Raw genomic sequence first — 26,075 nt, 5'->3', positions numbered from 1 at the left:
CCTTAAACATAAAACACCAAACTTGTCTTATCTTAGAACTTAGGACTGTCTAACTTATGTTAGAATACCTGATCCAAAAAGAAGAAATTTAGCAAGTAGAGTCTATGAATGTGTCTTCATAAGTTACGCTGAAAATAGTAAAGCCTATAGATTCAATGACATTAGAAAACAATGTAACCATAGAATCGAATGACGTAGATTTTTTCGAGAATAGATTTCCTTTTAAATCTAGAAATAGTGGGGGCCTAAATAGTCAAACTAGTGGGGGCTCAAGTTCCAGTAGTCTAACTTCATTTAGGATCCAAACCCAAGACAAGGAAGTAGATCCTGAACCTAGAAGAAGTAAGAGAGCTAGAACAGTAAAAGACTTTGGAGAAGACTTCAAAATGTACAATGTAGAAGATCCAAAGATCTAACAGAAGCATTGTCCTCTGTATATGCCAATTTATGGCAAGAAGCTATCAATGATGAAATAGACTCTCTTGAATCCAATAGAACTTGGTGACTTACCCCTTAGATGTAAAGCTATAGGCTGCAAATGGGTTTTAAGGAAGAAACTCAAATCTGATGGATCAGTAGATAAGCATAAGACTAGATTAGTAGCAAAATGATTTAGGCAAAGGGAAAACATAGACTTCTTTGATACTTTTTCCCCGGTCACTAGAATCACCTCTATTAGAGTGTTGATATCTATAGCTACCCTGAACAATCTCTTAATCCATTAGATGGATGTTAAAACTGCTTCCCTAAATGGTGATTTAGAAGAAGAGATTTACATGGAACAACTTATAGGTTTCATAGTTCACGACCAAGAATCCAAAGTTTGCAAACTAGATAAATTCCTCTATGGCCTAAAACAAGCTCCCAAGCAATGGTACGAAAAGTTTGACAACTTACTCATGTCAAAAGGATTCAAAGTAAATGAAAGTGACAAATGTATCTACTATAAGACTGAAGGTAGACTATGTATTATCATATGCCTATATGTAGATGACATGTTAATCTTTGGATCAAACTTGCACGTCATAAATGATGTAAAATCTATGTTTAGTGCAAATTTTGACATGAAAGACCTAGGTGAAGCTGATGTAATCTTAGGCATCAAAATTACAAGAATTGAAAATAGAATTTCTTTAGATCAATCTCATTACATAGAAAAGATTCTAAAGAAGTACAACTACTTTGATGGTAAACCAGCTTGTACACCTTATGATTCTAGTGTAAAATTATTCAAGAACACTGGTGACAGTGTTAACCAATACGAGTATGCTAGTATCATAGGTAGTTTGAGGTATGCTGATGATTGCACTAGACCAGACATAGCTTATGCAGTAGGATTACTATGTAGGTTTACCAGCAGACCCAGTCTAGAGCATTGGAATGCGATACAGAGAATAATGAGATATGTTAAGAAAACCTAAAACCTAGGATTACGTTATAACAAGTTTTCCGTTGTACTTAAAGGTTACAGCGATGTTGATTGGAACTCCCTCTCAGATGGCTCAAAGGCTACAAGTGGCTATATTTTTAATATAGAAGGAGAAGTTGTAGCTTGGAAATCCAAGAAATAGACAATCTTAGCCCAGTCGACGATGGAGTCAGAGATGATAGCACTAGCTGCTGCTAGTGAAAAAGCAAGCTAGCTTCGTAGCTTGCTATCAGAGATTCCCACATGAGAAAGACCGATACCAACCATACTAATCCATTATGATAGTACTGCAGCTCGCAAAAGTTCAAAATCGTTACTATAATGGTAAGAGACGATAGATACGTCGTAAGCACAGTACCAATAGAGAATTGCTCATTACTGGTGTAGTGATAGTGGATTACGTACTGTCTGACGATAACTTGGTTGATCATTTGACGAAAGGACTAGCTAGAGAAAAGGATTTTAAAACCTCAGAAAGAATGGGACTCAAACCTATTAAAACTTGAATTATTGTGAGGTAAACCCAACTTGAAAGACTAGAGATCCCAAGAAACAAGTTCAATGGGTAATAACTGATCACGAGTAAGATGATGAGAATCATGCTAAATATTTAAAAGTCTCATTCTTATGTTTTAGTGATTAACATGACATCCTGAAGCGTATGATGAGGTTGAACTTTGTTCTTAATGAAATCTATACTTGATATCAAGTAGGGTACCTAGCTACAGGAGTACTCTTAATAGATTCACCTTTGTGAATGTGGAAGTGAAGACCGCTTTTTATGAAATTCTGGACAGATTCCTAGAGCATTCACTAAACTAAGATATACGTACAAGGCCATAAAGCACAGACTATTTTAGAACTTCACTCAAATAATATTGTGTGTGTGATAGTGTTAGAAGTAAAGTTCAAAACTACGAGTTACTTTACAATACTCTAAACTATTGTCACTATGTAAGCGTTCAAGTCATTAAACACCTTTACTTAAGCACACATTATAGAGACAGACATTGCTCGATGAAAATGTTTTTAAAAATTTTTAAGTGGGGGACTGATAGTAAAAATTTTTCAAGTGGGGGATTATTGATGAAAAATTTATAAGGAATTATGAAACGTTTATTACAAATTAATTTTTTGACCGTTAAATGTTACAAAATTAATTTTTTTATCGTTTGACCGTTAAGAATTAAATTGACCGTTTACAAAATTAATTTGTGACATTGCGAATATGACCGTTGGTAATCCGCCCACACAATAAATAGATCCCTCACTCTCATTCTCAAAACACACAACAAACAATCTTCTATTAAATTCTCACTCTTAAAAGTTTTTCAAGTTGTTCTTTTTTTAGTGTTTCAGTTCCAATTAATTTCTGTGCAAAACTAATTGACGAAAAATAGCTGTTTTATCCTGGAGATGACGACTAGACATAATTCTATTTGCACGATTCAGAGCAAAGCCACGAAACATCCTAAAGAGAGCATGTTCCGCAACTCAGCCTTTCATTAATCCAGTTTCTGTTTTGCAGTCTTTGTTTCTTTTAACAATCCGTTCAGTTGCTATTTCGTTTCTTTCATCATTATTTGTCGGACTTGGACAATTTTTGGCATTGAAGACCAAAATGCAACATAGACTTCTATATTGTCTATCAATATGACTGATAGAAAAATATCATTATCTATTATTTGTAGAATCTGAAATTTTGGTATACGTCATAAATATTTTGTCAAATTTGTCATTTTTCACAATTCTCCATGTTTTTTTAGCTGAAAAACACTTCGTGATTTCCTTTTGAAAAACACTTCAAACAAATAGTCCCAGACTCACCCTGCTATTCCCATTCGACAAAAGAAAGAAAAAAACATAAAATAACTAGCCACTTTTAGATTATTTCTTAAAGATTCTTTTTACTTGACTCACTCAAATACATTCTTTAGTATGTTTTCTTTACATTCATTAACAATTCACACACACATAGATATAAAGAGGAAAAAGCACATTACTAGCAAAGTATGAGTAAAACAACAAAGAAATGGGTAGGAGCCACCTTGGGAGAAAGGAGGGAAGAGGAGAAGCATTTCTAAAAGCGCTCACCCCACAAGACTACTAAACCAAACTTAAAAACTAAAGTAAACATCAAAGTTCAACACATTTCTCACATCAGTGTTTCTGTACAGAAAATCCCATTTGCCATAAACATGAACTCCCCACGAACCGACACCTGTCGTATCAATCAAGCTGGCAAAGAACACCAAGAAGTGATTTTTCCATCTCTCTTTCACCACAAGAACAATCCAAATTCATGCCAATTCTTGGAGCCTTTTTCTTTTCTTTTCACACATTTTCACACCGATACTTTTGTATAGACTACAGACTATATGCAAATTTCACACAAAATAAAAACTCTAAACCAACACTTTTTATGTCCAAAATAGCAAGGAGGAAGGAAAGTTGAGTAGATGAAAACAATTTCCCTCCCTCTCTCTATCTAAGCTATCACTCCTATTTCTACTTTTTTTTTTTTTCTTCTGCTGTTACTATTAGTTAGTAATTTGACATATCTATAAGGTCTAAGCATGAGCTAATTAGGAAAAAAAGGTATTTAGGACTTATAGAAAGACTTAAGGAAAGGCTCTTTCCATTGATTGTAAGATTGAGGCAGTATCAAACTTGAAGTTTCTGAAGCTCTTGCCTGGACCAGTATCAACATCCACTTCTGCTTTACTTATTTGGCTCTCCATTATGATTGTACTGCTGCTACTTATCGAGCTGTTCTTAGCCTTCCATACCGTTAGTCCTTGAAAAGATGAACAGACACTACATTAGCATATATCAGAAAGGCATATTGGCAAATAAATATGTAAATTAATGAATGTAAGGTTGTGAGATTAGGCATTGGAATTTGGACGGCCTATTAACTTGAATTGAAATACAGAGTCTTATCTTTGATAATAACTGCAAAATTTAATTATCTCTAAGTACGTTGAGAAAAGAAAACCTCTTATTGGGATATCGGGGTTTGAATGAACAGGGGGATGATGTGTCAAAATCCATGACCTCAGAGATCTGCACGAAAAGACTGACCCCTTAAAATATCTACATTTGTTAAAGCATGAGGAAGAAACCATTAAGAATATACAGATGTACTCACGCCAAAAAAGGAGCAACCATATAAAGTTTGAGCCCGTTCATCCCACGAGATATTACATTATCACTAGCTGGTTCAAGATCGTCAAGTCGATGCCATGCAATTTCCTGTTTACAAATAGTTAAGTACGTGCTTTCAACTATAGAAGGTTCCAACTATGACCTGTTATTAATAAACAAATTTTTGTCCTTTTACGTTTAACCCAGAAATTTGTTGAACCCATGTTTCTCTGGGCTCAAAATTAAAAGCTACACGCCTACCTTTTCAACATTTGATAGGCATGGCCCATAATCAGATGATAATTCATAATTACCAAAACCTTCACAGGAAGGAGACTTTTTTTTGGTTCTTTTTTTCTTTTTTCAAGTAGAAGAATTATGTTTCAAATACAGGAGAAGATTTGAACTTATGATCCTTCAAGGGGTGGCATAAAACACTTAACCCGGTTAAACAATGCTCAGGTTGGCTCCAAGACAATTTTTAGGAGTTCGAGTAGGATAATAAATGCTTAAAATATCAAAAGAATCGCAGTTAAAAAACCTGAAAAAACCCAAAACGTGCATGAAAAAACTAAACTTTATGAAACATATTTTGAGGTAGTGATTTCAATGCAAATCAAAACTAAAACTCTAGAAAAGTATTTTGAGGTAAGGAAACACACATACACTGATCTCTTTCTTAGTTTGCGGGGCAAAGATATTATCATCTTTCACGCCTGCAATGATGTAAAGCCTCACCCTCTGCTGTCCAAATATAACTTCTATGTATTCAGATTTGTTGAGAAGATTACTAATGTCAAATCCTGTTTCTTCCAGGACCTGCATTCAAATGGTACATCTCACATTTATAGGAGACCCGGTACTGTCTGTCAACAGGAAATCAATGTTTGAAAATTTTTCCAGATAACAGAAAAACTTCCCTCCATCTACACGGGACATTATTGAACCAAAATTCAGTCCTTGGCCAGATCCTATAGAAGGAAATGGAATAACATCTGACACCTTCTAATTCAGTAAACTTCAAGTGAATTTTGCAGTTACAATCCGAGTAGTATTTACATGACACACAAGAATGCTGACTATGCAATGAGAAAATTCGAAAAGAATCAAGCTTACTTCTCTAATGGCACAAGCATGGTCTTCCTCATCTTTGCTCTTTTTACCGCGTGGAAAACTCCAACTAGATCCTTTCCATCCCTTCACTAACAAGCACTGTATTTTGCCAATAATAAGCAAAAGGGAGCAGTGTCAACATCCTTTACATTAATTATGTGGGGGGGTAAGTGAGCCGAGTTTCATTAACAAGACCTCACCCGCTCAAATGTCTCATCCAGTACGATTGCCCCAGTTACAGGAACTCGAACCTTGTATGAAGTGAAGTCTTTAAAGATATCATCAATATGGGCAACATAAGGTCTTAAAACATCACAGCTTTTAAACACTGATATAATATATAGTAAGGGAAAACACAATGTGGAAACTCGTGGCTAATATGCACATTAATTTGGATTAAGAAGAGAATAATAAAGTATACCACTAACAATTATTAATCATCATTTGAGAGGGATATAGAGAGAGAGAACTCTGAATTATTTTTCCATAATCAAATAGTTGCCAAACAGTGCAGGATACATAATGAAGTGAACTCCTTCAGATTCAATGACTTTAAAGATGGATTCCTTTCCACCGAATTGTCTTCATAAAACCAATGTGCATACTCTATGAGGAATAGAATCCTCTCAAATGACTGTAGATCTTCTTTCGGCACATTCAAAACAAACCGACTGCAGAAAAGCAAGACAAATATTTAAGAAAATAGAGGAAGAGGAAAAGAGATTCAATGCTGCATCGAGCAGGTTAGAAAATAAGGAAAACAACGAAGAATGAATCTAAGATCCATCAAGGTCAAATCTCACACAAAGACTATGGATGAAATGGATCTAGGTCCAAGAAAAAACAAACTTTTATTCGAGTAACAACTAATTTTTCCAATAAAAATTCCAATCCATCTCTTCATAAATACCTGTGAAATTTCTTACTCGGAAACTGTATTCTAAAAGATCCTCCAAAAAATCAAACAAGCAGAGCTTCTTCTATTTTGCATAAAACGTCCTTTCACATCTGATAACATTATCAGTCATCAATATTCAAGGCCAAAATTTCTTAGCCTTTTACTACATTGAAGAACATAAAGTTGCTTCCAGAAAGAAAGAAAGAAAAAACAATCCAACCGCACACCCAGTAACGTGCCAACAAACTCCTCTTAACAAAAATATGAACAAACAATACTCCCTACCATAATTCATATACAGAAATTGTTCGCATGTTTAAGTAAGTAAGTAGAGATATCACTCAAAACAAAAACATAAACAAATACACATACACATACATAAAAGGAACATCCGTGTAGCCGATCCACTATGTTCCCTTCTCATAAACCGCATTCAAATTCGAAATTTCAACTCCCTAAGTTTCATCGACGTTTTTAAGGGGAACTTTAAGCAAGTAAACTGACTACTCTTCTTTAACAAGTTCTCTCAATTACGATCGATGGCGTCGCAGAACAGAAATCAACAGAATGTGAAAAGACATTGAACAAAAAAGAAAAAAGAAGACAGTGCAGATGAAAAGAATGAGATGATGGAAGTACATTATGGAGGAGTTGAAGAAGAAGAAGAAGAAGAAGAAGAAGAAGAAGGAAGAAAGGTGAAAATTGAGTTGAGTTGAAGAAGAGACCTGCAAAGATCGTCGATGAGTTCTTGAGGAGGAAGGCCATTTTTGACCGGTGTAGTGGAAGAGGAGTGTTGGAGAGCGGCCATGGAGTTTGGGGAATTGGAAATCGAGAAGAAAGGAGGATGAAGATTTTCAGCTCTTTTTCTTGGACCCTCACCTCAATGAAAAAAGCTTCACCGAACACACACCAACAAGTAGCAGCCGCGAAACGATAAAACCCGATATGCTCAATTGACTCAATTCTATGAAGATCCATCGGACCGGTTCCTGTTATTTACCCGACCGCTTCGACCGGACCCCTTTTTCTTCTTTTTCTTTCAAAAATCAAATTTTAGCTCAACCAAAATTTAAACTTTTATTCTAAAATTTTAGTTTCTATCAAATTAGACTTAAAAAAAATAGATAAACAGTTTTAATTTCAACTATAATACACTAATAAACTTACATTTGAAATTATTTAAAAAATATGATATCTCCTCGATCGTAAAACTAAGTGATAATCACAAATGATAGAAGCAAGTAATGAATAAAAACATAACATGACAATGACTAAAATTATTATTTTAAAATATTAGAGACATCTATTGACGCATTGATATATCCTTAAATTAGACAATATTGGCCTTTCAAGTTAACTCATTTTTTTCTTAACTTTCTAATCAATGATATAATGAAAATGATCTTTCAAAAATCTTTTTTTAAATAAAGAAAGCATAATTAACAATCGATAGGTTTGGTATGAAAATGATTTTAAATTTAGTCTATATATTAAGGATTAAAGGATTTAAAAAAAAATAGAACAAAACGTAAATAATTTTGAAAAAAAAAAAAGTATACCAATCCAGAAGGTGAAATAATAGTAATATCGACCACACACTCACGAAAAAACCATCTTGTACCAAAGAGACGAAGAAGGAATAAATCATGGAAAGAGAGAAAATGATCTAAAAATATAAAATTAATCGTAGAGTTCATGAATTTTTCTTTATTATATTATTCGGGGGTGAATAATTTCAATTTTATTGCGTAGGTAAATTAACCAAGGATTTAATCCTTCTCATGGTAGACTCTTTGTGGGAGGAGTAAATTTACAAATTTAATCTAAATTTAAACTTCTAACCTCCGGTGATAGTAATGTAATCAATTTCGGAGGCGGCTGAAGTATGGTTTTAGAATGATCTTTGATTTGACCAAAGAGAGTTTTGGATTTTGGAGGTGAGTGGCAGTGCTTGAGAGACTAAGGACCTCACATCATCAAATTCACATCGGGACGAACCATCCTCAGCCGATCACCACCGTTTCTTCAAACCATGATCACACGTGTGCCACCTTCATCGCCTGCTAATCCTTTATACTACCACTCTCTTCTTACAAAAAGAATCTCCAATTTCTGAGGAACACTGAGGATTACAGAAGCAATTGGATCGCTTTGGAAATGCGGGCCATATCCTTAGGACTCACAGTCTCTTCAACCTCTTCTTCATCATCATCATCATCATCCTCCTCTTCTTCTTCTTCTTCTTACACTTCCTTGAGACCCTGTTCTTCCACAAACTTCAACCCCCACAAATCTGCTTCTGCTCATGGCGTCTCTCTTCTTTCTACCCCCAAATCAGCCTCAGGTGGGTGTCTTTTTGCTCTTAAAAACACCCCTTTTCGTGGGTTTCTTTGATTCTTCTTCCTTTGCTTGTTACTTTACTTTCTCTGCTGATTCTCAGTTTGGTTGTTGCTATTGAGTGTTTTATGGATTTGGGTTTCGTTTGTTTGGTCAAATTCTCTTTTTTCTTGTGGGTGTTTATTGTTTTGTTTAGTTTCCGATTTTTTAGATTCATAGTTATTGTTTTGGAGTTTTATTGGATTATGAACATTGGAGCTTAGAAATTCATATTTGATTTGTGTAATGAATTGGTCATTTAGTTAGGCTATGGGGTTTGAGTTTGATTCTTCTGGCATTTTCCTTCAGGTGCAAGAGTTTGTAAAGCGAGTCAAGTTTTTGATTTATTTCCAACTCTAACTCCTGAGATAACAGTTAGAGAGGCAAGAATAGAGGACTGTTGGGAAGTTGCTGAGACTCATTGCAGTTCCTTCTTCCCAGAATACTCATTCCCATTAGATTTTGTGTTGAGGGTTGATAGGCTTGTGGCTATGTTATCTGGATTGTCTGTACCAAATGGTTGTAGGAGGATTTGTTTGGTTGCCGTGATTGGTGGCTCAGAAAATGATTCGTTTCTTATTGGTCCTGATGATTTCAAGATTGGAGGATTTGATGGTAAAGTTAGTCTCAACAAGGGCTATGTTGCTGGAATATTAACCGTTGATACCGTTGCCGATTTCTTACCGAGAAAAGGACCGATGCGGCAAAGAAGGTGAGCTTTAAAGTATATTACTCTTGTTCAACTTGTGGAATAGGACTATTCTTAGACAAGAAGAACTATTGCTGTTTTCAAGTAATTCAGTTTTCGGCTGTATCTTTCTGATGTTATGCGTAAGTCTGCTATTGTAAAAGTAACAGGTTTTCTGATGTTATGCTCAAGTCTTTCTGATGTTATGCATAAGTCTGCAATTCACACATTTGTCGTGTGGAAGTATCAAATCTTGATGTTCCTGTACATTTGATCATTTGACTCGGTGAGGAACAATAACAATATCCTTCAGCTTATACTTACCTGGCTTCTCCAAGTGAGGCAGGAAAGTTCGATTTAATGTCAAACTAGGATACTTGCACTTGATTTTGCAGTTGAAACCGATCAGATGAACTGAATTTAAGTCTTTCTGTAGGCACCTGATCTGTATTTAGCAACTAACCCTTTATCAATATCATTACAGTTCAATGATATCATTCCTCTAAAGAAAGAGCTGATCTCAAGTTATGTTTTCCTGAAAATTTGAGCTTCATCCATTGTTTTCAGCTGAAGTTTGATCCATTCCAGTGATGTAGTTTCGAGTAAGAATCCCTTGCTTGTTTTGCATCTTCCATGGCAGGACAGGGATTGCATACATATCAAATGTAGCAGTTCGTGAGCGGTTTCGACGCAAGGGAATAGCAAAAAAGCTAATACTAAAGGCGGAAGCCGAAGCCAGGAACTGGGGCTGCCGAGCGATTGCATTACATTGTGATACGAACAATCCCGGGGCTACAAAGCTATATAGAGGTCAGGGTTTCAAAAGCATCAAAGTACCCGAAGGAGCAAACTGGCCTCAGCCAAAGACCTCTCCAGACATCAGGTACAGTTTCATGATGAAGCTTCTGAAAAACCCATCCTCAATTTAGTAACTTCAGAGGACATTTCAACATCATTTTAAAGATTAAAATAAGTGGGGGAAAAGGGGTGCAAAAGAAACTTCCATCTCTGAACGAAACAGAAATGAATGGTGGGATATCTTAGAACAGCTTGTATAAATGATAGGAGAACTTTGGTTAGCTGAATATCTTGTATTTGTATTGTATAATGGTGCACATTGCTCCCTTTGTAAACATGTTGAAGAAAGTTTGTTTGTATGATTAATAACATCATGTGGAATTTTTATATGATCCTTCTGATTGTTTTATGGTTTTCTATGCGAATTTTCAAAGAAATTATTAAGAAAATAAGACCGAGTTCTTTGAACTCGTTGTGTTTATTGGGTTGTGGTGGACTATTTAAACAATTTTACAATCCAATTCCAAGAGATCGGTCCTCGAATCTTAATGACCAAAAGTTTTTTTTATCATGTAAATTTAAGGAGTTATCAATTTGAATAATAAATTAATAATGATATCAATTTAAATTGTTGATTTTTTTTAACTATACCAATTTAGACTCTTATTCCTAATGTTTTCTGATAATCGTTCATACGTGTTTAACATTGAAAATTTATTTTGAATGACAAAACTGATTAATATATTTATAAATATAGTAAAATATCATAAATAAATATACTATTCTATCATTGTGCACTAGGATATTTTACTATATTTATTAATATTTAAAAACAACTATTTAAAAATCAATACAATTTTTAAAGGTAACTATAATTAAGTTTTAAAATAAAATTTTTTAGATCAATTAACTTAAACCATCAGTTTAGTACAATATTGATTGGCGAAATATAAATTGAAAGATTTAATTCACACAACCCAAAATATAGTGACATAATTAACATTTCTCCTAAATTTTAATTTAGATTCTTTTCCAGTATGTTAAAAAATCATACATATTTGATGAACATTTTCAAATATAACAAAAGAAAAAGAAAGAAATTATTACAAAATATAGCAATTCTATCCGATTCTTTGGAGTCAGTTTCTTTTTTACTATATACTTTTTTAAACAGTTTCAATTCATTTGTCTTTGTCATCCATAAAAAAGTTCTCTATATTTTATTAATAGACAAATAAAAATTAAATAGATCAAGATCTAACTTGGTTCTTGAATCAGAATCAATCCACTGCCAGCCTAACCCTTAATTGAGATCTAATATAGAATAATTTCAACTCATTGAAACTTTTTTACCACTTAAAAGTATGTTACTAGTTGGTTTAATATATAATTTTAACAAAGAAAATAAAACTAAGTTTAATTTGGGATCTAATCAAAATGAAAGTACTCACGGCTTTACTTGAATCAAAATGAAGTTCAAGTTTTCGAGGAGGGCTTCAAAATGCAATCAACTTCTAACAAAAGATTAGAAATGTCGTCAATTTCAAAACCCTTGCTTGTATTAGAAATAACACACAAATAGAAACTGAGAACATGACAATGGAATGATTGGAAGAGGAAAAAATAGTTCTCACCAAGAAGTTTGTCATTCAGAGAGTTGCGGAAAAAATATCTGTGGTTCATGCCTGGAAACTAAAAGAGAACGTAGCCTATAGACGAGGTGTAGTGAGAAGAGCAGTAAGTGTTTTTTTCGGAATATTGGTGTCTGAGAAATACAGAGGTCGTATACCTCGGGAACTGATTCATACTCGAACAAATTTGTCTAGTGCAGACGTATCCAAAGCAGGGAATTCCTTGGCAGCAGCTAGGACTGTAAGGCCGAGTTTTATGGCGTCGTCATTGCTTGGTGCCTAGAATACGCAGCATTCACAATTTTTAAGATGCAAAGACATACCACAATCGTAAAAACAACTTAGATATGGATGAACGGTTTACCTCGATGTTAAGAGGAAGTACAGGATCATGCAATGAGAGTCTTAGAAGGAACCACCCACCAAATCCAGAAACCCGAACCTGTTTTTGAGTTGAATAGATGATTTATTTATCCTTGAACAAGACCATTTACATCCACAAGTGTTTTCTTAATACAAATCAAATCGTCTTACTTTTTGTTAAAACCAATTTACTAAACGGGAAATTGACAACTGAAGTTGTGAAAATTGTTATAGATAACTTTTGAATGGCTAAATTAGAGAATGTACTCTTTAACAATAACTTCTATATTTTCAAAAGTTCCAATACAATTGATATTTCATAAGCGTTCTAGAAGTAATCTTGGAGAAGAGATCCTTTAGAATGGTGAGGCGATCCAAATAGCCCAAATTTTGTCTGAAATTCTAGAAATCTTTTACTCAAAGTGTAGTTTTGAAATGTTTATCATAGGCCAAAGGGTAATATATCAACTTTTGAAAGAATAGGGTATTTTTGAACAAGGTACAAAACTCTTTAGGATTCTTTTTTTTTTTTTTTTTTTTTTAATTTAACCTTTCTAAACTGATGTCATCCAGCAGACAAATCTGAACTTACCCCTTCATAGTTAACAGGAGCTTTCACAAGCTTGGGATCAGAAGCAACAAGATTCTCAACATGTTTCAGCACTGCTTCTCCATAATCGCGGAAGGGTCTGGAAACATTGATTTATTAGTAACTTTGTGCAAAGGAATCAAGAGAGGAATACCTTCTAAAGCGAAATCAAATAGGTCATACCCTCCTTGAAGGTCTGGATGGTTTTGATTTATTTTTAAACGCAACTCAACAGCAACAGCAGGCTCTTGTAAACCTTCCACCAGATCGGTCAAAACTTGGCTCCCACCACCTAATCCTGAGGCTCTTGCTGATGCAAGTTTGTTCAAAATTTTGACCTGAGATTCATTTTTACATTGTTAAAGGAAACAACGAAGCTAAAGAGAGAAATTAAATTAGTACATGTATGACAGACAACTATTGTCAATTGGGAACGTATCAAAAATAGAGAGAGAAAATTTGTGGGATGCTATATCAAATAGAAACACCCACCATGAGATATGCGCCATCATCAAGCCAATGGTTCTCCTTAAGAGCTCCATGACCACTGGTTTCAATAGCCAAATGTGACTCCTCACCAATAGAATTCTACAACATTAGTATTTTAGTGTTTATTATAAAGATTACTGACAAGATAAAAGTTTGAATATAATAGATAACCAGGCCTAACAAAAGACAACTGACAGCAATTGATACTCTTCTTCTAGTAAAAGGAGTAAACGCAAGCCCATAAGACATGGACAATTCTAAAGTTGCCCATTCTAAAGGCACGAGTATAAGGTGAAAATGGAAGAACAGGATCCTGTTTTACTGAATAAATATTATGAAAATTTAACAAAATGTCATTCGGATGGCTATAGGAGTACATTGATTTTGTTTCTTCTTCTCGACTCACATGGATAATGATAACTTTCTTTTTGTAACTATGATTTTAAAATTAAATCTCAACCTAACATGAAAAAAAAAAACAGAGATTCTATTAATATTGATCATTCCTAAACTGTTAGCAGGCATCTTTCACTAGCCATAGCCAACCAAAATCTTCAAAATCCTCAAACTCCCCACATTTGATAATTGACTTGACTCAGCTTTAGTGAAGTATATGTTTTTTTAATGTTAAATTACATGTATTATCTATCATGAATAATCAAATTTATCGGAAAAAAAAGTGTCCCTGAGAAACTCATTGATACCAACCATGATGGTATTAGAATACAGTAGAACAATAAATCTTACCAGGCGGATAGCTTCATCAATGACATTTTTGTAGCCTCTTTTGAACCTGTGATGTTTTCCCCCTGAAAAAAAAACATCGAGTTAGATACGAATCTATAACTAAGTAATTAAACGTATTTCTGGAATCCTTCATACCAAGTTTCTTCTCTATAAACAAGGTTAGGCCATCAGAGGTCACACTGTCTGTAACAATAGTGGTGCCAGGATGCTGGAGAGAAGAAGAAAACTATTTAGACCACTTTTACTAATAAAAGACAACATCTCTTCAGAGAGCAGATACACAAATACCTCCTCAAGAACAATGGAAGACATCAAGGCGATTAAGCGATTCCGGTTAAACTCACGTCCATTAGAATCCACAGCAGCAGATCTAAAGCAAATGAATGTTTTGAAACAATAGAGCATAGCATAAAAACGATTCAACCATTAACAATTAAGCATTAGTAGCACCAACTATCATTACAGCATTGATCATTACCTGTCAACATCTGTGTCAAAGATGATCCCTAAATCAGCTTTGTTGTGAAGGACAGCCTCTGTTATGGCTCTCATTGCTGTCTTGTCCTCGGGATTTGGTATATGGTTTGGAAATAAACCTGGCACAAATAAAATTTTCTTCTTTAATCCCATAAACCATTTTGAAACTGGACCAATCTAACTTTTGCCGAACCAAATATTACCATCTGGCTCCAAGAACTGACTACCCGAAGTGATTGCACCAAGTGGTTCTAGCACCTTTGCCTGATAAGAGATGGGAATTAAGAACTTTGTTAATGTATAATTTGTTGATCTAGCATCTGTCCAATTTCTGCACAATATCGTAAAGGCAAGTAACTTTGCGATAGTCGTTAGGGCTTTTACAATGATTACAACAATAACTTCTTGTGTTTTTTCTTCATTTTTTCAAAGTATAAAATTTTTAGACTTTTCTTTACCATGCGATCAACTCACCCATGCTTGAAGAACTTCTTTAGTACATATATGTAACATATAAAACCTTCACTAGAATAACCAACAAAAGTAGAACTGTAGAAGAACATCCATAAATACAATTTTATATGGAGCTAAAAATGAAAAATAAGCAGGCTTGTGAAGTGGAAATGAAAAAAGTGTTACCACAAGCACAAAAATAAAGGATGGTCTTTTTAGAAGTTTTGAACTATGGGCATAAATAAAGAATTGATTAAAAATCAGATGGTGTAAATAGTGTGGGTGAGGAGTTAAGAGGACAGGTATTTACTGCAAAAAATCCTCCTGCTCCGTTTCCAGCGTCAACAACAATATGGAATCCTTCCAAGGGCTTTTCTGAGAATTAAGAAATTGACAGATATAACCAAGTCGACTCATAAACTTTAATCTCCATATCCATTTAAGCACAACGAAAAGTTTAGATGGTCGCACCTTTATTTCCTGCAGCTTTACGAACTGCCTTCACGAGATCAGATGCATAGACACTCATGTAATCGACCTGCTCTATTGATGCAGAACCTTTCCCCCTTGAATTTTTCAAACCATCTGTGCTATTCAGATTTCTATAGAATTCTGCAGCACGCCCCAGAATTTCTTTAATGTCAGCTTTGCCAAGCCCGCCAGCATTAGTAAAAAATTTGAATCCATTCCTGTTGAACGGCAAATGACTTGCTACAAAAAATAACAGTATTTGAGATCCGTGTAAACACATAGCATGGATAAAAAATAATGAATAAATATGGCGCAAGATTTTTGGCCTTCTATCTTTCTGCAATTATTTTGTTTGGTTCCAGGCTTAGAAATGCAAAGTGGATAAAAAAAAGGTCCTCGTAGACTCTGATTTCATTTCAAATCTCTAATAGAAGGCTAATGTGGCCATTACACTAAAATTTTTAGTTGAGACACAGCACTACTGTTTTCGGAAACAATGTTGCTGAACACATAATTCAACACTCTGTCACTGTGTATCTACTATTCTCTGTAAATCTGAAAGATTAAGAATGCCCTTGCCCAATATGTTGTTGAAGATATGACAGGGCTGACTAGTACTCAGTAGTAGATACTATTAGGTAATGAGTTGGCTGAGAATTTGAGAAGATATTCAAGAGTCTTTCTTTTTCTCATTCTTCTGCCAAAGTTGTATTAGTAGACAATGTCCAAATATGCAGCATCATTCACGAACTTTCCCTTCGTTCTCCCTATACTAATTACTTTTCCATGCTAAATTCCAATTGAATATCTGACTATTCTAGCATTGTGCAAAGGAGTCATTCTTTCTTAGACAGAAAAATGGATCTGGTGGATCTAACGTGGGCTATTAACGTCAAACAGTCTGAGATGGATGTAGATTTTCTTAGGATGGCAAGGAGAAAGCCAGGAAGTTTTTGTGAATTCAAGATGAAAAAGAGCCGATAATGTAGGTTTAGTTCTGATAGGATTGAAACCAGAAACCTTTCCGTAAACACCCAGCTTTCGGCGAATTTTTCATAAATTTACTTTCTTTTCATTTCCTAAAACAAACCCAAAACTCAGAGACTTTTTAATGTGTAGTTTACCAGTTATCATAATAGATCCATCAGCAGGACAAAAAAGTGCTTCATCTTCAGTGATAGTGCTGTTAAACATAGCTGGTGTAGAAGCTAATCTACAAAAGAAGAAAAGATATCAAACATAAGTCTCTCACATAGCATATGATCAGCATCATAGTTACTAAGGAAAGTATTATTCCTTGTAACCATCTAGTCAAAAGATAATGTCATTAGACTAAAAAATATAAAGAAGTTGGATCCAGTTATACAAAATAGCAAAGCGTGATAATTGCAATTTTTTAGATTTAGTTGGAATGTTTGTATTTTTGGTTTCTTTTCTTTCTTTCTTTCTTTTTCTCTTTTTTTTTTTTTTTTTTTTTTTTTGTTTCCTTTTTTTCTTCTTTTAGTATTACTGTATTAGTATTAATATCGTTTCTGTTCTTCAGCTCTGTCCCTTTGATCAGGCCCTTGTTGTTGGACATCCATTGTTGATTTCTGTTCTTTGGTTTCTTATCAGAGAGAAAGTGTGTGTGAGAGAGAGAGAGATAGCCATGGAATAATTAAGTGAAAATTTAACCACTTTGCCTACAGGTAATAACATCTATATGAATTATCATATTATTCACAAAGACTACAAAATCAATATTGGCATGTGAATATAACTCACCCGTACTGAATTACATCCAGCCCTGCACCAGCTATACCTTGAGAAATTGCATCCTGAAAGTTGATTGGGATGTCAGAAATAGAAGAAAACAAAAACCACAAAGGATGGATGGGGTTCATTAATGACTAGATATTTCATTCAACTGAACATACTGAACACAATTTTTAGTTTACAAATTTTAGTAATAATCATGTAACACGCAACATATGAACGAGATGATTTCAAATGAAAAAACATCAAGTTTTTAAAGGTCTAAATGTTAGCGGAGTTAATTAATGACTTCAGCATTAAATTACTAAATCCAATCATCAAGTGGAGGTTGGGAAATACCTGTAATTTTTTAGCTGAAATACGTGAATCGTGTCCAATAGAAACTTTCAAGCGTCGTGAACCATCAGCTTTTTTCTTTTCTAATAACCATGCAGCAAAGCCAGCTCCTATTGCTTCTGCAACTAGTTCAGTAAGATTCACAGGCTCCCCCTCAACACCAGCAACAGCAACACCTCGAATATCACTGCAAGTTAAGCAACACTCTGACACTTTTTAGCCAATAGACACCAGCTACAAAATCTTGGGAGGGGGGCTGCCATATTAGACAATTTCTCAATATAAAATGCACAAGTAAGATGCTCAGTACTATTGAGTCCTCCCAACTCCAAGATGCATCGAAATTTCACACGTTTGACTTAATGAGAAGATGATATCTCGAGTATTTTATAAAATAGGTAGATGTAAATTGCAGAACATGGTAGGAAAAGAAGGCAATTTTTAAGTACCTTCCATTTTGAAGCTTCTGGAAATCAATATTATCAAGAGAAGAGATTGTAGATGGAGCAGCTGCAACAAGATCATGAAGACAAGTATTGTTCAGATGGCAAAGCCATATGTTAGAATTAGTACTTTTGGAAAGAATAAAATATACTTTTGGAAAAAATAAAATATAAGATTTTATTTCCTAAATATTTCCTAAATCTTTTCCTTTCTTATTCCTATTGTACTCTATTTATACTCCCTTTGTACCTATTGTTTTTAGTTCATAAGAAAAATAATAAAAACTAAAGTATCGTGGTTTTTCTCCCGGTTCTCGAGTTTCCACGTAAGTCTCGGGTTGTTGTTAATTGCTTTCAATATGGTATCAGAGCAAAGCAATAACGAAACCCTAGAAAATAACCTAGGAGAAACCCAGATCGAAACTGAACCCGTCACCGCCGCCGCCGCCGCCGCCGCCGCCGCCGCCGGAATCGCCGCCGCCGTGGACGCCGCCGTCTCCGCCGCCATGGAGAAACTGCTCCAGAACCTACAGAAACCGCCGATCTACCCAACGGGAGTGGTTCCGCAGCCGTACGCGCCGCCGTCTGACCAGAAGTTGATTCACGCGCCGCTCGTGTCCGGCGCGTGGGCCCACGCGCCGCCGCCGTTTCACGTCACCGCCCATCCCGTTCCCTTCTACGCGCCGTCGGATGTCCAGCCGTCAAACCCTTCCGGCCATCCGCATCCTCATGCGCCATCTACGAGCTCCGGACAGCATCCCTCAATCGTAAATTTGTCAAATCAGTACAGTAAGCAGCAGCTGTACGTTGACCCTTTACAGCAACCGCTGTTTTCTGGTAACGGAATTGATCAACCCCAAAACAGATCGGACATTGAAGCGGGCGAATCTTCAACGCATCCCAAACCAACCGAGTTGCCGATGTATTCCAAGAACCCGGTAACTTCGTTCCCTAATTCACAGTCAAATTATATAACTGGCTCTTTGGGTTCGTCTACAGGGAATTTTTCAGGCGAAAAATTAAATGGTCAAAATTATTTTTCTTGGTCACAATCAATAAAGATGTTCCTCGAAGGTCGATACCAGTTCGGATTCTTAACTGGAGAGACTGTACGTCCTCCACCAGGAGACGCCTTGGAACGACTCTGGAAAGGAGAGGACTCACTTATTCGGTCCATGCTGATTAATAGTATGGAACCACAGATCGGCAAGCCTTTACTATATGCAGCCACAGCAAAAGATTTGTGGGATACAACTCAGACCCTTTACTCGAAACGACAGAATGCCTCTCGGTTATATACACTGCGAAAACAGGTCCATAATTGCAAACAAGGGACCCTGGACGTAACTACCTATTTTAACAAGCTCTCTCTCCTCTGGCAAGAGATGGATTTGTGCAGAGAGACAGTTTGGGACACACCAAATGACAGTACACAATATGCTAAACTTGAAGAGGCTGACCGTGTTTATGACTTCCTTGCAGGACTTAATCCCAAATTTGATAATGTTTGTGGTCGTATACTCGGACAAAGACCTCTTCCCTCCCTAATGGAAGTTTGTTTTGAAGTCCGCCTGGAAGAGGATCGCACTAATGCCATGGGTGTATTGACTACCCCTACCATCGACTCCGCAGCCTTTAGCGCTCGGTCCTCAAATCATGACAGTGACAAGAATAATGGGAAGTCAATTCCTGTGTGTGAGCACTGCAAGAAACAATGGCACACCAAGGATCAGTGTTGGAAACTCCACGGTCGTCCCCCAGGAGGTAAGAAACGGTCCTCCAACGAGAAACAGAACTCAGGACGTGCCTACATTAGTGAGACTACACCTGCTAGCACTTCTCAATCAACTGATCCTACTGTGAGCCAGACCAAGACTCCGACTCTGGGTGCCATTGCTCAGTCAGGTATGCCTCAGTCCCTTGGGCTTATTAGCGTTGATGGGAAGAATCCCTGGATCTTAGACTCGGGGGCTACAGATCACTTGACAGGTTCTTCAGAACACTTTATCTCATATGCCCCGTGTGCCGGTAATGAAAAAATCCGAATAGCCGATGGCTCTCTAGCTCCGATCGCTGGCAAAGGACAAATAGTTCCCTTTGACGGTTTTGCTCTCCAGAATGTTTTGCATGTCCCTAAACTGTCTTACAATTTGTTATCTATAAGCAAGATCACTCGTGAGTTGCATTGTAAAGCTATCTTCTTACCTGAATCGGTTTATTTTCAGGACATGAGCTCGGGGAGGACGATTGGCACTGCCCGGCATAGCAGGGGACTTTACATCCTTGATGATGATACCTCATGTAGTAGTTTGTCTAGGGTTAGTTTACTGTCATCCTACTTTAGCACTTCTGAACAAGACTGTATGTTGTGGCATTTTCGACTGGGCCACCCAAACTTTACATATATGCAACATTTATTTCCCCACCTTTTTTCTAAAGTTGATGTCTCTTCTCTATCTTGTGATGTGTGTATCCGGGCAAAACAACATCGAGTCTCTTTTCCCTCACAACCATATAAACCTACACAACCGTTTAACCTCATCCATAGTGACGTTTGGGGTCCTTCCAAGGTCACCACCTCCTCGGGAAAGCGGTGGTTTGTAACTTTCATTGATGACCATACCCGTCTCACCTGGGTCTACCTTATCTCAGATAAATCCGAGGTTCCATCCATTTTCCAAAACTTCTATCATACTATCAAAACACAATTTCATACAAAAATTGCAATTCTTCGAAGTGATAATGGTCGGGAATTCCAAAACCATAACCTTAGTGAATTTCTAGCCTCCAAGGGGATTGTTCACCAAACCTCATGTGCCTACACTCCTCAACAAAATGGAGTGGCCGAACGAAAAAACCGACACCTTGTGGAAGTAGCCCGTTCACTTATGCTTTCCACTTCCCTTCCATCATACCTGTGGGGAGATGCTATTCTTACAGCTGCTCACTTAATCAATAGAATGCCTTCTCGTATCCTCCACCTTCAGACTCCCTTAGATTGTCTTAAGGAGTCTTACCCCTCTACTCGTCTTGTTTCTGAGGTTCCTCTTCGTGTGTTTGGGTGCACCGCCTATGTCCATAATTTCGGCCCTAATCAGACCAAATTTACCCCTCGGGCTCAGGCCTGTGTGTTTGTTGGGTATCCCCTTCACCAACACGGTTATAAATGTTTTCACCCGCCGTCTAGGAAATATTTTGTCACTATGGACGTTACTTTCTGTGAAAACCGACCCTACTTTCCTGTTAGCCATCTTCAGGGGGAGAATGTGAGTGAAGAGTCTAACAACACCTTTGAATTTGTTGAACCTACTCTTATTACCGTGTCTGACATTGATCCTCATCCCATAATCTTACCCACAAACCAAGTTCCCTGGAAAACATATTACAGGAGGAATCTCAGAAAGGAAGTTGGGTCCCCTACTAGTCAACCGCCGGCTCCAGTCCAAAATTTCGAACCTCCTCGAGACCAAGGTATGGAAAACCCTACAAAACCTTGTACTAATAATACAATGAGTGAGAATGACAAGTCTGATATTGCTGTTCTTGAAAATATGGAAGAAAAGAACTTTGATGATGAGACTGAGGTTAGAATAGAAACCAGTAACGATGAAGCTGAACAGGGTCATACAAGAAAACTTGATGAGTATGATCCCTCTCTTGACATTCCAATTGCATTGAGAAAAGGTACCAGATCATGCACTAAACATCCCATTTGCAACTATGTTTCCTATGATAATCTCTCTCCACAGTTTAGAGCGTTTACAGCAAACCTTGACTCTACCATAATACCGAAAAATATCTACACTGCTCTAGAGTGTCCTGAATGGAAGAATGCTGTTATGGAAGAGATGAAGGCTCTCGAAAAGAATAGAACTTGGGAGATCTGTGCTCTACCCAAGGGACATAAAACTGTAGGATGCAAATGGGTATTCTCTCTCAAATACAAAGCAGATGGTACGCTTGATAGACACAAGGCAAGGTTAGTTGCAAAGGGGTTCACTCAAACCTATGGTATTGACTATTCGGAAACCTTTTCTCCAGTTGCTAAATTGAATACTGTTAGAGTCCTGCTATCTGTTGCTGTGAACAAAGATTGGCCTCTATACCAGCTGGATGTTAAGAATGCTTTTTTGAATGGAGACCTTGTGGAGGAAGTCTACATGAGCCCCCCACCAGGATTTGAAGCCCAATTTGGTCAGGAGGTGTGTAAACTCCAAAAATCTCTATATGGTCTGAAACAGTCTCCGAGAGCATGGTTTGACAGATTCACTACCTTTGTCAAGTCCCAAGGGTACAGTCAAGGGCACTCTGACCATACTTTATTTACAAAGGCTTCCAAAACAGGAAAGATAGCTATTCTAATTGTTTATGTGGATGACATTGTTTTGACTGGAGATGATCAAACAGAAATCAGTCAACTAAAGCAGAGAATGGGTGATGAATTTGAAATCAAAGACTTGGGCAATCTGAAATATTTCCTTGGAATGGAGGTGGCTAGATCAAAAGAAGGTATTTCCGTGTCTCAGAGAAAATACACCCTTGATTTGCTAACCGAGACAGGTATGTTGGGATGTCGTCCTGCTGATACTCCTATTGAATTCAACTGTAAACTAGGAAACTCTGATGATCAAGTTCCAGTTGATAAAGAACAATATCAGCGCCTTGTAGGTAAATTAATTTACTTATCCCATACTCGTCCGGATATTTCCTTTGCTGTGAGTGTTGTCAGCCAGTTTATGCAGGCTCCCTATGAGAAACATATGGAAGCTGTTAACAGAATCCTGAGATACTTGAAAAATACACCTGGTAAAGGGTTGATGTTTAGAAAAACAAATAGAAAGACCATTGAAGCATATACTGACTCAGATTGGGCAGGATCTGTTATTGATAGAAAGTCTACATCCGGTTATTGTACCTTTGTTTGGGGCAATCTTGTAACTTGGAGGAGTAAGAAGCAAAGTGTTGTGGCCAGGAGCAGTGCTGAGGCTGAATACAGAGCTATGAGTCTGGGAATATGTGAGGAAATTTGGCTCCAGAAAGTCTTGTCAGATCTTCATCAGGAATGTGAGACACCATTGAAGCTTTTTTGTGATAATAAAGCCGCTATTAGTATTGCTAACAACCCAGTGCAACATGATAGAACTAAACATGTTGAGATTGATCGGCATTTCATCAAAGAAAGACTTGACAGTGGAAGCATATGCATTCCGTACATTCCTTCAAGCCAACAGATTGCTGATGTTCTTACCAAGGGGCTTCTCCGACCACACTTCGACCTTTGCGTTAGCAAGTTGGGACTCATTGATATTTACCTCCCAACTTGAGGGGGAGTGTTAGAATTAGTACTTTTGGAAAGAATAAAATATACTTTTGGAAAAAATAAAATATAAGATTTTATTTCCTAAATATTTCCTAAATCTTTTCCTTTCTTATTCCTATTGTACTCTATTTATACTCCCTTTGTACCTATTGTTTTTAGTTCATAAGAAAAATAATAAAAACTAAAGTATCGTGGTTTTTCTCCCGGTTCTCGGGTTTCCACGTAAGTCTCGGGTTGTTGTTAATTGCTTTCAATACCATAAAATTTTAGTAGTGAAAAAACATAAACAAAAAATATGAAGTGGCACCATATATACCGAAGTCAAACAAATAATAAGGATTGAAAGAAAAACAACTCAGCAGACAATGCAAGCAAACTTTATGCATGAAAGGAATCAAGCAAATCCTAAAGGATGTCTAGCATGGTGGTTTTACGCTTGATGTCAACCTGGATAGTGAGAGTCTAGAACAGACCATTGCAGTGAACAGGTCCTCGAATAATAAAATTTATCTGGGGTGTGGAAAAGGTGCGCAACTGCATGGATGAGATGCTAGTCCATGCAACCTTCCCTCCATCAAAGGGAAGCAAGTTAAAAGGGGCAAAACAGTCCCTTCGATATTGGTTGCTGAAATGCCTAGACTGTTGGTAGCACTGTGATACATTAATATTTTGGAAAACCTTCCCTGAAATTGCTGCATAAAAATTTACAATTTATAGACTTAGTATTCATAGAATATTAATCCATCATGTTAATAGTCATACTGTTCCTGAAGTGGTAGCTTCAGGCCATGGAGCATTTTATTTAGGCTACAAACACAGAGAAAACTTTTATCTTGATTAGTTTGGTACCGCACCTCTAAGGTGTGGATTGTGAACAATTAACTTCTGCAATTGAATAATTTTGTAACTCATTACATACCTCTCTTCCTTTTATGCCGTGCTTGTTAAATAAGTAATTAAACCAAAAGCTCAACCTAATTGATTACAATGAACTTAACCATACCAATACTTCAACACTTGTCAATTATGGACTTGAAATCTTGTGAAAGTTCCAACAAGTAGAAATCAACATTGATTGAAGATGAAAAAACATTACAAGGGTTCAGACAGGGGACATTTTGCTCTAATATTATAACAAATTACCACTCAATCCAAAAGCTTAAGATGATAGGTTATGGTAAATTCAATTATACCAATTCTTCAAAATCATACAACACAGAAATCTTGCTCTTCTGTGTTTGTTATGTGGCACATGGCTAGAAAAGAGTGAGCCATGAGTACGGTCTGAATTATTCTAATCTCCTTGACCGGAGCAAAGATTGAAGCTTAACATCTCCATACTGTAAAAATATGGTCTGGCAAAGGAGTGATACTCTGATTTTTTTTTTTTTTTTTTTTTTTTGTTGAAATTTTATTAGTCTTTTTTGTATTCAATCTTCCATTAGTTCGGAAATGAACTCAAAATTTTGTAGTTTGAGACATCTGAAGTGATGCAGGGTCGATTGATTGGTCATGACAATTACAGGACCTGATAAATACATTAAAGAGAATTTCCCATGTGTCGCTAGAATAATGGGAAGATTGCATAAAAATAACTAACAATTTGAGGCAAAGGCATCTATTCCATCCCTTGAGATTGGAAATTCAAATGAAAATTTGTTGTACTAAAACAACCCCCATAAAACACACGCTAAGTCATTTCTTCCTGAAGCTCACTTCAATCTAATACTCCAACACCATTCGAAGGAAAAACTTGACAAACGAACGAACGAACAAGAAATGAAAACAAAAGCTTAAGCATACTCTTCACGTTCACTTAGTATTACATCAATATAATCGTTGTCAACGAAAACCATAACAACAGGTTTATCCCCTACTCGATTGCCAGTAATTGCATAGTAGTTCCCAGAAAAAGGAACCGAATCGGACGGAAATGAAATTTCAACATATGGCGAAATGATACAATAATGTGAAATTCAGATTGTCCGGCAAAAAGGCATATTAGAATGTGAAAAATGAACTTAAATTGTGAATCGAAGAACTTAAGAGATTGCAATGAAATGAACAGTACCTGCCATTGAATGAGCAGAGATTTGGTGGTGGAATTTTGAGGGAGAGAAACTATTCGGCAGTGCGGAGATAGCAAGAATTTCCACTCTTCTTCACCTATATAACATAAAAATGGATTGCTGTCCTCTAAATAAATTAGCTATAGAAAAGAAAAAAAGTTAAGCTAAAAAGAGAAATTGGTAAAAATACAATAAATTATAGATAAATAATTTGAATAAAAATATAATTAAAAATAGTTGAAAAGTTCTTTTCGTTCAGGAAAATAATATTATTGCAATTATATAATCTAAGTTATGATATTTTTTGTACATTTTTCCCTTTTACAAATTTATTTATTTACTTATATTGAAAATCTTCCTCCTAAAAGCACAATAATTATAATTTGAATAAAAGTATAATAGAAAAATAATTGAAAAGATATTTTCATTTAGAAAATAATGTTGTTGAGATTGGCGGTTAAACTTAAACTATAAATACACATA

General features: G+C 36.2%; 3 protein-coding genes across 7 annotated transcripts; 1 reads left to right on the top strand and 2 right to left on the bottom strand.

Moving 5' to 3' along the window:
• Window positions 1–3,410: 3,410 nt before the first annotated feature.
• LOC103496421 (mRNA-decapping enzyme subunit 2-like) lies at window positions 3,411–7,523 on the bottom strand. Its single transcript, XM_008458256.3, has 8 exons — window positions 7,313–7,523; window positions 6,209–6,360; window positions 5,890–6,017; window positions 5,693–5,788; window positions 5,243–5,395; window positions 4,581–4,684; window positions 4,428–4,495; window positions 3,411–4,226 (listed from the first exon to the last, which is right to left on the bottom strand). Exons 1-8 carry the CDS (start codon window positions 7,393–7,395, stop codon window positions 4,051–4,053), a joined length of 960 nt encoding a protein of 319 aa, XP_008456478.1. The 5' UTR covers window positions 7,396–7,523; the 3' UTR covers window positions 3,411–4,050.
• A 935-nt stretch (window positions 7,524–8,458) lies between these two features.
• On the top strand, window positions 8,459–10,838 carry LOC103496423 (uncharacterized). Its single transcript, XM_008458258.3, has 3 exons — window positions 8,459–8,931; window positions 9,273–9,675; window positions 10,292–10,838. The coding sequence occupies exons 1-3, from the start codon at window positions 8,745–8,747 to the stop codon at window positions 10,578–10,580; spliced, it is 879 nt and encodes a 292-aa protein (XP_008456480.1). The 5' UTR covers window positions 8,459–8,744; the 3' UTR covers window positions 10,581–10,838.
• A 795-nt stretch (window positions 10,839–11,633) lies between these two features.
• LOC103496424 (uncharacterized) lies at window positions 11,634–25,742 on the bottom strand. 5 transcript variants are annotated; one of them, XR_001763580.2, is made up of 19 exons: window positions 25,595–25,742; window positions 23,997–24,215; window positions 18,210–18,270; window positions 17,764–17,947; window positions 17,434–17,486; window positions 16,794–16,882; window positions 15,670–15,909; window positions 15,509–15,573; window positions 14,949–15,009; window positions 14,747–14,864; window positions 14,557–14,638; window positions 14,404–14,476; window positions 14,269–14,330; window positions 13,525–13,620; window positions 13,216–13,370; window positions 13,036–13,132; window positions 12,445–12,522; window positions 12,084–12,359; window positions 11,634–11,963 (listed from the first exon to the last, which is right to left on the bottom strand). XR_001763580.2 is itself a non-coding variant. In XM_008458259.3 (18 exons), the coding sequence occupies exons 1-18, from the start codon at window positions 25,599–25,601 to the stop codon at window positions 12,252–12,254; spliced, it is 1,848 nt and encodes a 615-aa protein (XP_008456481.1). In that variant the 5' UTR covers window positions 25,602–25,742; the 3' UTR covers window positions 11,982–12,251. The 5 variants fall into 5 exon arrangements, 3 of the variants coding, with proteins under 3 accessions (XP_008456481.1, XP_008456482.1, XP_050938522.1); XR_539143.3 differs by having other exon boundaries at window positions 11,634–11,960; XM_008458259.3 differs by lacking the exon at window positions 11,634–11,963 and having other exon boundaries at window positions 11,982–12,359.
• Window positions 25,743–26,075: the final 333 nt, after the last annotated feature.

The sequence above is a fragment of the Cucumis melo genome, chromosome 3, assembly GCF_025177605.1.
Source record: "Cucumis melo cultivar AY chromosome 3, USDA_Cmelo_AY_1.0, whole genome shotgun sequence".
In the NCBI taxonomy this organism is placed as follows: Eukaryota; Viridiplantae; Streptophyta; class Magnoliopsida; order Cucurbitales; family Cucurbitaceae; genus Cucumis; species Cucumis melo.
Note: the sequence above shows the minus strand (reverse complement) of the source record. Positions and strands in the feature narration are given on the sequence as shown.

What these genes read in the sequence shown, in the direction of transcription:
- LOC103496421 (XM_008458256.3), bottom strand. Translation starts at nt 7,395, where the DNA reads ATGGCCGCTCTCCAACACTCCTCTTCCACTACACCGGTCAAAAATGGC. An exon ending in TGGATGAGACATTTGAGCGG is followed by an intron (nt 5,789 to 5,889) that starts GTGAGGTCTTGT and finishes GGCAAAATACAG; the next exon opens with TGCTTGTTAGTGAAGGGATG. An exon ending in CCCCGATATCCCAATAAGAG is followed by an intron (nt 4,227 to 4,427) that starts GTTTTCTTTTCT and finishes CATCTTTTCAAG; the next exon opens with GACTAACGGTATGGAAGGCT.
- LOC103496423 (XM_008458258.3), top strand. Translation starts at nt 8,745, where the DNA reads ATGCGGGCCATATCCTTAGGACTCACAGTCTCTTCAACCTCTTCTTCA. An exon ending in TACCCCCAAATCAGCCTCAG is followed by an intron (nt 8,932 to 9,272) that starts GTGGGTGTCTTT and finishes ATTTTCCTTCAG; the next exon opens with GTGCAAGAGTTTGTAAAGCG. An exon ending in GGACCGATGCGGCAAAGAAG is followed by an intron (nt 9,676 to 10,291) that starts GTGAGCTTTAAA and finishes CTTCCATGGCAG; the next exon opens with GACAGGGATTGCATACATAT.
- LOC103496424 (XM_008458259.3), bottom strand. An exon ending in GAGCAGGAGGATTTTTTGCA is followed by an intron (nt 15,010 to 15,508) that starts GTAAATACCTGT and finishes ATCTCTTATCAG; the next exon opens with GCAAAGGTGCTAGAACCACT. An exon ending in ATGATGGCGCATATCTCATG is followed by an intron (nt 13,371 to 13,524) that starts GTGGGTGTTTCT and finishes AATGAATCTCAG; the next exon opens with GTCAAAATTTTGAACAAACT.